This window comes from Staurois parvus, unplaced genomic scaffold, assembly GCF_062004578.1.
Source record: "Staurois parvus isolate SC_StPar_1 unplaced genomic scaffold, SC_StPar_1.0 ptg000694l, whole genome shotgun sequence".
Taxonomy (NCBI): domain Eukaryota; kingdom Metazoa; phylum Chordata; class Amphibia; order Anura; family Ranidae; genus Staurois; species Staurois parvus.
Genome location: NW_028318490.1, coordinates 2,048,054 through 2,061,103, shown reverse-complemented (window position 1 = coordinate 2,061,103; position 13,050 = coordinate 2,048,054). Strand labels below are relative to the sequence as shown.

General features: G+C 40.6%; 1 protein-coding gene across 2 annotated transcripts in view; it reads left to right on the top strand.

The window, feature by feature from the left end:
* ATL3 (atlastin GTPase 3) overlaps positions 1-13,050 on the top strand; it is a 109,393-nt gene that overhangs the window by 54,401 nt on the left and 41,942 nt on the right. For both annotated transcript variants that reach the window (XM_089652793.1, XM_089652792.1), the window contains exons 4-5: positions 33-137; positions 12,937-12,987. In XM_089652793.1, coding sequence (XP_089508919.1) covers positions 33-137; positions 12,937-12,987 — 156 coding nt within the window. The remainder of the gene's footprint in view (positions 1-32; positions 138-12,936; positions 12,988-13,050) is intronic.

Below are 13,050 nucleotides of genomic sequence, written 5' to 3'. Positions count from 1 at the left end.
TTAACTTTTATGCTTTTACTTCTGTTAACTAGGTTGCTGTTGTCCTAATGGACACACAGGGAGCATTTGACAGTCAGTCCACAGTTAAGGATTGTGCCACTATTTTTGCTCTCAGCACCATGACCAGCTCCATTCAGGTAAGCTGATCACAATTTATTTCTGTGCATCAGGTGTGCGTTTATAACTGTTTTCCAACCATCCAGGTGTTTTCTTTTTTTTTTTTTAAACTTATTCTGTATCCAAGGTATCAGAGGGAGGGAAAAAAAAATAATAAGTTGCGCCATTTATACATAAACTTTCCAGAAGGAGCACTCAGTCACTCTTGAACCAAGTATTTCCTGCCCAGTTGTTGTAAGCAATGTGCAAATCATTTGTCCTTCTTGTAAAGATTAGCCTGTGTATCGCAATCGTTAGGCTGATTCCAGATGAAAGATACAGTCCCCACCTGTTTTTAACACCCTTGGAGACCACATTGATCAATGGGACCAGGCAGTTAAATAAGGGTATTTAAAGTGAATCCGAAGCCAAGTTTTTTGTTTTATTTATTTTAGTTTTGGATAGAACAGTAAGGGGTTTGAAACCCTATCTTGTTTTGGTTTCCCAATAAATTTTTATTGAAATAAACTTTGTAAGATATACATTTGTTACTGCTAACAAATATACTGATAAGAGCACAAAGTAAAAAACGTGAACGTTAAGAGCGGTAGTACATCCTGTCTTGTTTTTTTTTTAAATTCTTCTCCTTATCTGTTGTGTCTGAAGGAAATAAGGTGAAGGGAAATCTCAATGAGACAGAGATGGCACAAAAACCTTACAGGGATTTGAACCATTTCCTACTCTATCCAATCTGTTAAAAACAAAAAAGTATCTTAATCATAGAGTACAGGACACAGGCTGGATATTGATAGACCCTCGGTTATAGGCTGCTACCTGCAGGTGATTGGACACCAGCAGGTTCCCCTATAGCCCTTCCCCATTCCGTTTAGACCTTTTTGTAAGTGTCCTGTAGGTGATGGACTTCTTTTCCCTTATGGAGAAGTTTCTTTGCTTAACTAGTTCTTATTTACTTAAAATGTCTTCAGTCAACTCTTCATTGACTTCTATTGTAACAGTATCAGTGGTGTACCTGGATCAGTGCAACTGCAGCAATACCTTTTGTGAACCTTCCTGAGACTCCCTGCTGTGGGGATAGCCTTTAATGTTGCTTTGGGCACGGGATCCTGCTTGGGAACTCATCTTGGTAGTTAGTGCAACGTACGCAGTTAACCACAGAGTGCTATACAGGTTCAGGGCTGTGGTCCATTCCTATGTTTCCCAGACCTTGAGACTTTTCTGTGGTTATGCCCAACGTGACAGGTAGAATTTCCACCATTTTAAAGCTTGATCACACTGTTGCCATCACTTTGCCCAGTGCTCCTTATAAAGTAATCAGGCACTTCTGCCACCCTTTTGCCATTAAATCTTCACTACAGGATGGTAGACACCTGAGTTACTGTGTATCTTTCTCTGAACATGCTTGCCCTGTTTTTGCACCCTACTCAAGAATACCTTTACTGATACCTAAGGGGAAAACCAGGCACAAGGAAGTTGCAAAGCACTCAAACTGGTCAAAATTATATTGCGTTCTTTGCACCAGGGCAGAACCCTATTTCAGCACTGCTGGTCCCTGGATCTGATTATAGATCTATCTTAAACATTCAACAAACAGCCTTTCTGACCAAACAGATTTCTCTGCAACTACTGTATGTCAGAAATTCTCAGACAACTAAAAACTTTAATTCAGCCATCAGTGTCCAGAGTACAAAAATGCCAGACTTCTCCTTCACCTCCACCTTCTCCAGCTGAGTCGGAAGTTGGACTACCTCCCTTAGAAGTAGGACACATGAAAACCTTTGAAAAGGACTTGGAGGCGGTGTTAGAGAAGGCCGTAGAAGATTTCTCACCCCATAGTCTCTTGTGCATTTGATGCTATGGCTTCACACAGTACGCTTGCCAATGTAGATATGTTCACTTATGCTGCGTGCAACAGCCCTGGTATAGTTGCACTTGATTCTCCACATAGCCTCTTTCTGGAGGAGTATATTGTCTCTGTCTCCTCATCTTTCAGATAATTCTAATTTATAGATCACCAAACATTTAAATCTCTAAGTGGAGCCACAATGTCCATCTCTAAAATATATAGCCACTGGTGATTTATCATCACCAGTGGAATTGCTGGTCAGATGTTCACCCATCCGTTTCCTAAACTCCGTTCTCGTCTTGCCTTTGTACATTTTTCAACATGGACATATTATCTGGTAGACAATGAAGCTATTGGAGCAGTTGACAAAAGAGCGTAGCTGATATTTCTGAGTTTTTTGTTAAAGTTTTCAAAAACTTTAGTTTTAACAACATATTTACAAATACTGCAGTGTCCACACGCAAATATACCCATTATTGGCTTATTAAAAGGTAAGTTAGTATTTTGTTTTTTTTGTGGGAGTGTACTCACTATGAACCAAAATATCTCCAATAGTTGGAGCTTTTTTGGCAATCAGATTAGGTCGAGGGCCTAAGATTTCCTTTAATCTACCATCCAGTATGGGCCAATGTCTATCCAATACTGATCGCACGCGATCCCAAGGGTACCATATGTAGTAATAATACCCACTTTATCTTCACGATTCTGTTTAATTTTGGAACATACACCTTTTTTATTCAGGATATCCTCCCTACTTCAATGCCATGCCTTTTGTTTGCCATCCTTGGTGACTCAGTTTGGGTACCCCCTGGCTTTAAATCTCTTACCCAGTTGGACTGCCTCTTCATGGAATTCTCTGGGATTCAAAAAATTCTTACGGATCCTTGGGAACTGTCCTGTGGGAATCCCTCTGTTCAAATGCCAAGGATGGTGACTGGTGGCGTGTAGGAGAGTGTTCCCAGCTGTAGGCTTCCTAAACGTTTTAGTAGTCAGTTCAGATTTAGACTTACTGACTAGCAAGTCAAAAAACTCATTCTGATAAGGATCTACTTTATATGTAAGTAAGATATTTGTATCATTCCTATTGAATTCTACAATGAAATTCTCATGCTGTTCTACTGTTCCCCTCCACACCACCAGTACATCATCAATGTACCGAATCCATAATAGTGCATGTAGCTTAAAGGCCAACTGGGTATAAACGTCCTCCCTTTCCCACCACCCCAGATGCAAACATGCATAAGATAGTGCACATGCAGCTCCTATCACCACACCTCTTATTTGGTGAAAATACTTCCTGTCAAAGATAAAGAAATTGTAATTAATTCAACAAGCAACTCAATGGATGGTGAATTTCAAGCCATTGGATACCTGCATGTATTCCAGTCGCATGAGGAATGGACGACTACAGATATTCGACGTCTGTACCAGTCAGTATACAGTCCTCAGGAATGGATAAGTCAGAGAGCCTACATAGGATGCCTGTTGAATCAAGAACAAAAGAAGGGAGTTCCTTCACAAGATGTTTGATTCACTGATCAACATATTTACCTATTCGTTCCAAAGGGCTTCCTACCCCGGAGACCATGGGTCTTCCCGGTGGTTTGTTGATGTTTTTATGTATTTTAGGAGTAACATAGAAAGTGGGAATGTTATACTCCTCCACATGAAGGTATTTGTATTTTTTTTTTTAGTAAGCAGTCCCACTTAATATGCCCTATATCCATCTGATAGTTAATTTCATCAACAAGCCTCGGTAAGGGATTGTAGCTGCATTTTTCATAGTAAGCTACATCAAGAAGTTGTCTATAGACTTCATCTACATAATCTTTCTCCTGCCAGAGGACCACATTGCCCCCTTTATCACTAGGTTTGAAAATATATCCAGGTAGCTTTCCCAATTTCTTCAGAGCTAACCGTTCCCCCAATGTCAGATTGTCGGTGGTCGGTTCAATGAATTCCCAGTACGTGACTCGTATCTCTGCTGTAAATGATTCAAGAAATCATTGGAGGTATCTATTTGTACCAAAGCTGGGTAATAATGTAGATTTATTAGATAGACCTGAAGGGGGGCGGGGGGTTAATCCTTTCTTCCTCATTCAGGCCATATACGTCCCCGGAGGATTGATGGGTTCTCACAGTGTCTGTTTTTTTTACCACAAAACATAAATTTAAAATTCACACATCTTAAAAACAGACATATCTTTATAGATCTCAAATTTGTTTCACTTATGACATGGTGAAAAACCAAGACCTTTGCTAAGCAATGATAAATGATCAGGTGTCAGTGGGAAGTCAGTTAAATTGATGACATTTAAGTTTCCTTTTTCCGATTCTGGGTATTCCTTTTGATATCCTGGGAAGTATAACTTTGCATCTTGGATTGGCTCTGATCTCTCCCTTCTGTAGTTCCGCCTTTTTCTATATCATTTTTCGCTTTCTCCTTTTGTTCCTTCCTGTTCCTCTCTGTTCCCCCCTCCCTGGGGTGTCCCTAAAAAAGAGACCAATTTGTTTTTATTTTTAACTGAACCAGGACGACCCCCTATCTTCACTTTGTCTACTAAATCTGTTCCTCGATCTACTTCTGCCTCTCCGTCCTTCTAATTCAAAGATTTGGCCGCTCTCAAAGATCTTTTTGACGCTTTTTCTGTTTCCTTGCTTTTTGTTTTTTTTTGGACATTTACTTTTTTACGTAATCTATCATTACATTTACTAAATTCCTCCAAGTCTTGATACTCATCGACTAGTTTAATACTGTTCCGCAACTGCTCCTCTAGATCTGCTAATTGAATCTTTTCTTCCTCTATGACAAGTTGTACCAAAAAAAATATGAAAAATAGTCCATGTTTGACCACTTCCTATTTCCATCTTTTTAGAAAGCAGTCATTGTGTAAGTGCTCCATAGGGATGACACATTCACGTAGTCCACATGGAATTAACTTAAATTCTAAGTATACCTCAAGGAAAATAATGTTCCACTTTCTTTTGAGATGTTTAAAAGTTAAATTACTATGCTTTCTAAATAACGGTTTAAATTAATTCTGTCTTACTGATGTATTCTGTTCATCCCTGCAGAACACTGCTCTAATTTCACTGTCAACTTTATCATATGTATGAAAAGCCATGGGTGAAACCAATACAGACAGTGCAGGCAGAAATAAATGTCACCTATAGGTGCATATCACTTTTAATAGGAATTCATGAAATTATGGTATTCCCTCTTACCACATTCTCCCCATCCCACCCTACTCAATGGTCAAGGGCGAGGGACCCCTCACACCCTTCGCGAATCCTGTGGGGTGATCGGAAGGGGGGGGGGGCACAGAGGGAAAGACAGAGGAAGAGGAGCAACAAAAAAAAAAGGGGGGAAAGAAGGGGAGGGGGAAGGAGAAAGAAGGGATACGAGAAGGGGGGGGGGAGGAAGGAAGGGGGAACACGAGGGAAAGGGGAGTCAGAATAAGAGGTGTGGTGCCTAGATCTCCGATACAAAAGCTGCCATCCTGACAGGAATCAAAAAACAAGTGGACTCAACCACAAGCTAGAGCATGAAAAACCATGATAAGAAAGGGAAGGGGAAATTACATCCCTATGTTAGCTCATCTAACGGCACTTATGACCAAATGGCCCTCTCTCCCACTAGCATAGCTAGGCAGAATAGCAGTCGTGAAGATGTCAATCCTCCCCAAAATTCTATACCTCTTCAGAGTTCTCCCAATCTCAGTACCCGCTCATTACCTTCGTACCTTACAACACCGCATTTTTTCCTATGTCTGGGGCAAGGTTCGTCCACGTGTTCCCCGCTCCACTCTATATCGCCCCAAACTTAATGGCGGACTCGGTCTGCCAGATATCAGTAAACATTACCAAGCGGCGCACACAGCACAATTACCAAAATATCACGCTGCCTACGAAACCCCGCAATGGGTTATCCTAGAATCCTATAGAGTGTGACCCCTTATCTACAGCTAACTTTCTCTGGTTGAGACCTATTGATCGCCGTTCAGTTACAAACCCCATTACTTCTCACTTTTTGCTTCTTTGGGATAAATTGAAATCCCGCTACCTTCTTCAGTCACCACATAACCCCCTTCTCTTATATCTTCGAAACCCAGCCTTTCCCCCAGCCTGGTCCTCACCACACACCTTTATACACTGGTCCTCAGCAGATCTTATCCGGACCCGTCACTTCGTGCTCAGGAACAAGTTTAGACCCTTTACCTCATGTGAAACCCACGAACTCCTAACTTCTGAAATATTTTGGTACCTACAATTGAAACATTTCGACGCTCCATACACTACAGCTACCAATCCAGTAACCACCATGTCCCCTTTTGAACGGGCTTGCCACAAAGACCCCCATAGGCGAGGCCTCATATCATACCTGTACTCCCTCTTCACAACCTCGACCACTACACCACTACCCTCATACATACACAGATGGGAAACATACCTAGGCCGGCAATTCGACCCTTCGGATTGGGACCACATCTGGTCCAATACTAAAGCGTCATTGCAAAATATCGTGGCCTTGGAAACCAGCTACAAAGTCCTGACTCGCTGGTACCTAGTCCCAGCAAGAATAGCAAAGTACACCCCTAATTACCCCTCAACTTGCTTCAGAGGCTGTGTAGACCTGGGCACACATTTCCATATATGGTGGGACTGCCCAACCGCCCAAGTCTTCTGGGCAGAAGTCTTTAGAATGCTTTCTACACTAAGCGCAAAAATCCTCCAACTAAACCCATCAACTGCGCTGCTCAACCTACGACCCCCTGACATCTTGTACCTAAGCAATTTTTTGTATGAGAATTGTATACCTCCATTGTCCTGTTTATTCTTTCTTGTTAAACCAATAAAATATTTGAACAAGAAAACAATGTACCGCTTTGAGCACAGAAATACTGACATAATCAGACCTCTATGGAGGTTAATTGCTTCAATATCTCCTCAGGAATGGTAACACTCAAACACAATTTCAATGTGAATTAATAGCTTTCTCTAACAATTTTCACAAGGCGTTTCACAATGTAAATATATGACTGCGACATCCTGACATAAATGATATGTGTCCTTTTTAAAACAAACTTACCAGTGACTTTATCAGTCTACTTGACATGTCCTTTTGTCATTGAGGTCTAGAACACAAAGACTCCAGCTTGCCTGGGAGCAGTGTGTATAACAAGCTTTTAAAAAGTATTTGTAAAACTTTCAAAAGACTTCAAGTAGTTTTCCTGAAGTTTTTAAAACGGTCTAGTTTAGGTTTCTTAAACATAGATCATACAGGGTGTCCTGACTGACATTATAAACGAACAGCTAGCAGGCTTCAGCAGGCATTCGATTTGTTTGAAGTTGTGCTGAGACTTGCTAAAGCCGGTTTGCAGCTTGTTTAACCACTTCCAGTCCGGACACTTTTACCCCCTTCCTGTCCAGGCCGGTTTTCAGCTTTCAGTGCTATCACACTTTGATTAACAATTGCGCGGTCATGCAACACTGTACCCATATTAATTTTTTTGCATTTTTTTTGAGACAGATAAAGCTTTATTTTGGTGGTATTTATTCACCACTGGAATTTTTTATTTTTTTTGCTATGTAAATGAAAAAGTCCAAAAGTTTTGAAAAAAAGTGTTTTTCTTATAAAATTTTGCAAATAAATAGTATTTCATCATAAATCTTGGCCAAAATATGTTCCATTATCGTTTTTAGTGAAAAAAAAATAACCCAAAATAGTTTATAACAAAAAATTATAATTTTTAAACATTTACTTTTTTTACTTTTTTTTTTTTTATATTATTATGGGTTTTTTTTTTTACATACGGTCACCCTAGCAGTACAGTGTCACCATAGTGAACTGTACTACTTGTGGGGGGTGATGAAGATTATTTATATTTATTTTTTTTTTGTTTTACACTGATTGCTTTTACACCCATAAAGGCAATCTCTTCTCCTTCTCCTTCTCTGTAGCTGCATTCTTGCAGCCATTGAGAACTACTGTGTGAGCTGTGATTGGTCACAGCTTGTCACATGGTACAAGGCAGTTGTGAGCCTTGTACCATGTGACCTCTGTGATCATTTACAGATTTCACACGTAGTAAGAAATGATGTCACAAGTGACATCTTGCTTAGTACTCTGCATGTGATCACTGATTGGCCAATCAGTGATCACATGATCGGGACCTCACACAGAGGTCCCATCCGACGATCGGTGTTCCACTGTGTCCGGAGGACACAGCGAGCATCGGATCGCGGTGCTGCTCGCTACCAGGGAGCGCGCACAAGCAATGTGCGGGGAGGCTGTTTATAAACGGCCACCCGACCCTGCACTGCCACCTTCCAGCAGTTTATATACATGGGCTGGACGGGAGGTGGTTAAAGTGACAGTAACTTGCCCACTTTGTGTCTATATTGATGTATGTTAATGTGCCTCTCCTCCTTCTACAAACCTGTGTTGCCATCTTGCTTCATAGACATCATCAGTGACTATCTTCTTTAGCATTTTTGCTGCCAGCCCAGTGATTTTATCAGTGCCAGATCATGTGCATGTTCTGTTCAAGATCTGGGGCTGTCTTCTATTGTTCAAAGTATCGATTTAGCCTTCCTAGGTGTTCGCTATGAAGGACCTGGTTATGTTGCCAGTGCCTATACGGATCAGGATGTGGAATTACAATAAAAAAAGGAGCAAAAATGTATTTTGCTATCAACATGAGCTGCTGATATCGTCGATTTATTTGTGTGGGGTTTCTTTGGGGGGGGGGGGGGGTGTTTAACATCTGCAAACTGGAGAAAAAGGACGCATCAAAGGCTTTATGAAAGTTACTCCGTTTTCCAAAAGCTATATAGCTGTTTTCTGCATACCTTGCTCTAATACAAACTTAAGTTTTTGTATGCAAGGTCTAAGAAAAAAAAATCATCCTGAGCTATATCCATGTGACTGTCTAGTAAGATGGCCTTAAGATTAGTAAGGTTGCTCGACACCATACCTTACTGTGGTTTGTGCCATGTTGTGTTACCAGGTCATTGGTAACCTATTGGGCAGACTAGTTTTTCTTTAGGTTTTATTACTAATAACATTTCTAGGTATCCCAGCTGTTTTCTCTGATAAAACTATACATTTCTAACCTGTATGCAATCATATTGAATCATTTTGTATAGTTTGAGGAGTCCTGTATTTCCGTAGCAAAGTTTAGTCACAAATATGTGATCCTGCTTTCTTGCATGCAAATGTAACCTTTGTTTCTCTGTTGTCCATTGAGGGACACAGCTTAGGGTTATACTGCGGCTCACAGGACAAATGGGTACTAGGCTCATGGAAAACTGACAGCTTTCCCCTTGAGGCTATAACTCCTGTTACACCATACTTTCTCATTTTCGCCTAAGTGTCCTTAGAAAAATAGATGCCTTTCCATTTTTTCACTTTGGCTTTTCTAATACCCACAGCTCCCAGTAGATTGTGGCCGGGTATTGGAAATCCTAGAAGTCTCTCCAGTTATCCAGTGAGCACAGGTTTTCCCAATTTATTAAGTATACTGGTGTTCTCTCTGAGAGAGTTTTTTATTTGGCATTGACACGCCCACATAGCAGAGCACTCTAATTCAGGTCAGATCAAAAAATGTCAAGGTTTTTATTAAAATCTGTTTAATGTTCCAAAATCCAAAGGAGGGTTTGTATCCATCAACATAATTGATGCATATTTAGATATTTCCATTTTCCATGTCATCAACGATTACATTTTTGGAATACCTGCGCCTTCTCCTGGATGCCTTTCAGGCCAAGGTCTTTCAATCCCAGGAGATATTCAGGTTCAAAAATTGCAACCCTAATGTTGGTCTTCTCCACAGATCTGTATGCTAGTGCTGAGATTAGTGGTATTCACCATCAAATCAGTCCCATTGCTCTCCATACATTCTGAAACTTTGTGATGGCACATTCTCACGGTGTGGGACAACTGCAGTTTTTCTTTGAACAAGCTGATTTGCTTACGTCAAATAATGTCTCTGTCAGAATGGATAGAGTCCTTGGCATTGTCAGAGGACATGTTTTTTTTTTCTTCCCTTGCACTGGACAATTGTCATGATAGACATCTGTCTTTTGAGTTGGAATAGAGGTCTGAGCTGTTTGTCTATTCAGACTTTCTGGTATAAGGAAGAATCAACTCTTCCATCAACACTTTAAAATTATGGTCAATACATCTGTCATTGCTTCTCTTAACCTTTTTTCTATTTTGACTGATCTCCCAGGTCAGGTTCAATCCGACAGTGCCACTGCAGTGGATTATGTCCATCATCGGGGGTTGGAGTGTTGCTGCAGCAATGGAGGTAGTCTATTTTTTGTCCTAGGTGGAGTTTCATGTGCAAGCTATTTCGATGAGAACATTCCCTGAGTGAAAAAACTGGCAGGCAGAGTTTTTCCACAGACAGCATCCAGACCCAGGATAATTAGTTTTTTCTTTCATCTGGAGGTTTTCTGGAACATATACCTGCAGTGGGGTATGATAAGTGTGGATTTACTAGCCTCTTAGTTCAACCAGAAGCTGGACAGGTTTTTTTTTCCAGAATGTAGTGCAAAACAGCAGATGGAGCAGGTGCATGCATTCCCTTCGGTAAAACCTTTTCTTCGAATGCTGAGAACTGAAAGCATTCCAGTCATTCTCATGCTCCAGTTCAGCCTTGGAACATAGTATCCTACCTTTGTTCTTCTGATAGCTGACACTCCATGTAGGGGGGCGCCGAAAACACCCCTACGGCCGATATGAAAAAAAAGTACCGGTACAGGTGCCGAAAAAACCCCCGCCACTGCCGTCCCTCGCTTCTGCCCGCTTGCCGCTGCTGCCACCGTCTGCCGCTGAATAGTTCTCAGCCTTACCTGAGAAACCATCAAACAATCCCAGCGCTGGGCATAGAGAATAGTGAAGGAAAGATGGCCTCCACTCATCTCTATGCCCTTGGAGGACCGGAGCGATGTCACTTCCAGTCCCATTTGTTTTTTTTTACAACACTAATCAATGCTTTTTTTTAATCTAATGCTTTTCATTGTAGAGGAGAGATGTGGGGTCTTATTGACCCCAAATCTCTCCATAAAGAGGAACTTGTGATAGGAATAAAAGTGATTAGATATTTTTTTAAAGGGACAGTGTAAAAAAAAAAAAAAAAAAAATTTATCAAATTAATAAAAAAAAAAAAAGTTTAAAGTGCCCCCATCCCCCCATGCACGTAGTGGTGAACACATATTTAGGCCACGCCCACATATGTAAACGGTGTTCAAATCACACAGTGAGGAATCGCTGGGAACATAAGAGCAATTATTCTCCACGAGTGTGCGCAATTTTAAAGTGTAACATGTTGGGTATCTATTTACTCGCCGTAACATCCTCTTTCATGTTTTGCAAAAAAATGGGGTATATACTGTGTTTTTTTTTTTTGTTTTTTTTTTAATCAAAGTGTATTTTTTTCCAAAAAATATATATTCATTTTTAAAAACTGCACGTTTCGGTTTCAGTTTTCGGCCAAGTGCATTTTGAATTTTTGTTTTTGCTTTCGGCACCAGAATTTTCATATCGGTGCACCACTAACTCCATAGCTTTGACCAGATCTGTTACCGCAACTATCAATTTTTACTCTAACTGTGGAATTTAAATCTTGTACTGTCAGTGTTATAAAGACCTTAATCCAATTTGGGACATTTTCTCAACTATGTTATCCTTTCTTGTGGCTGTCTGTTCGACCACAAACATTTTAAAAATATCAGCATCTTCTGGTAGGCCCAATTGACTCTACATCACAACAAGGTTGTTTTAACAAAAATGATTTCCTTTTTGCCCAAAGTGATCTCTGTGTTTCACCTTCATGAGAATATTGTGTTACCCTACCTGTGTCCTGCACTGATTCTCCTCATGGAGTTGCTCTCCATTTCCTGGATGTGTTGAGGGCAGTCAGATTTATCTTTTTTTGTTTTTATAGAAGGTCTTGAATAAGAATTGTTGTTTTTTTTTTACTGGTACATGAGCCTCACCTCCCTCTGCATTCCTTCTGTTGGTGCTTGCCTCAGGCAAGTGCTGGAAGCCAGAGACAGGCACTCACTAGTAAATCAGCCCTCTCCTTGCTGGCTGCAGTGAACACACTTTCTCTAAGCTCTACTAGGTCAACATGTCTGCCTTCGTAGGTGCTAGTTTGGATTGAAACATTCTGTTATTTATTGTTCGTGTTTTTCTTCTTTCACCTTTTCTTGTTGGGCTGGTTTGCCTTTGTTATTTGGTATGCCCGCCCCTCAGTTTGGACTGCTTTTAGTTGTCCCTAGATTTTTTTTACTATCAATCGGGTTCCTCAGTGAATGGTAGAGAAAATAGGATTTTTGTAAACAGTATAAAATCGTGTCCTCTGAGTTCATTGAGTGACATCTCTAGCCTCATATGCTATTGCTCTCTATTTAATTCTGGTTCACACCGGTGCAACTTGTCATGCAATTTGACAGTTTCACATCGCATGACAAGTTGCACCCACTTGTCCACAATGGAACCGTTCAAATCGGTGCAACTCCGACTCCCTTGGAGTTGTACCAATTTTGAAAGTAGTTCCTGCACTACATTTTGCGATTTCAGGTGCGACTTGCATAGAAGTCGCACAGATGTCTTCCAAGCTGCACTGACATGCGAATTTTAAGTCGTGCCACTTAAAGTGAAGTTGCACAATTTCAAAGTCTGATTCAATGTGTATCTGGGCTTAGACTGCTTGCTACAACTGAGCAGGTGGGAGGGGTTATAGCTTCAAGGGGGCTGACCTTCAGTTTTCTATGTGCCTAGTGTTCATTTCTCATTTAGGCACCTTTGTAATGCTAGGTTTCTGGGTATTAGGCTGTGTCGTCCATTGGACTCCTGGACTTTGAGAAAAGGACTTTACAGTCTACAGTACACAAATCCTATTTTTTTCCTGTGCCTTTCATTTAAACTTTTACAATATATGTTTATTTTTTTATCATCATTACAGATCTATAATTTATCCCAAAATATACAAGAGGATGATCTACAACAGCTGCAGGTGAGTGTATCATTATTCTCCATTAACAGTGTGCTCTTTTTATGTTCAGTCAGTGAAAGAAAT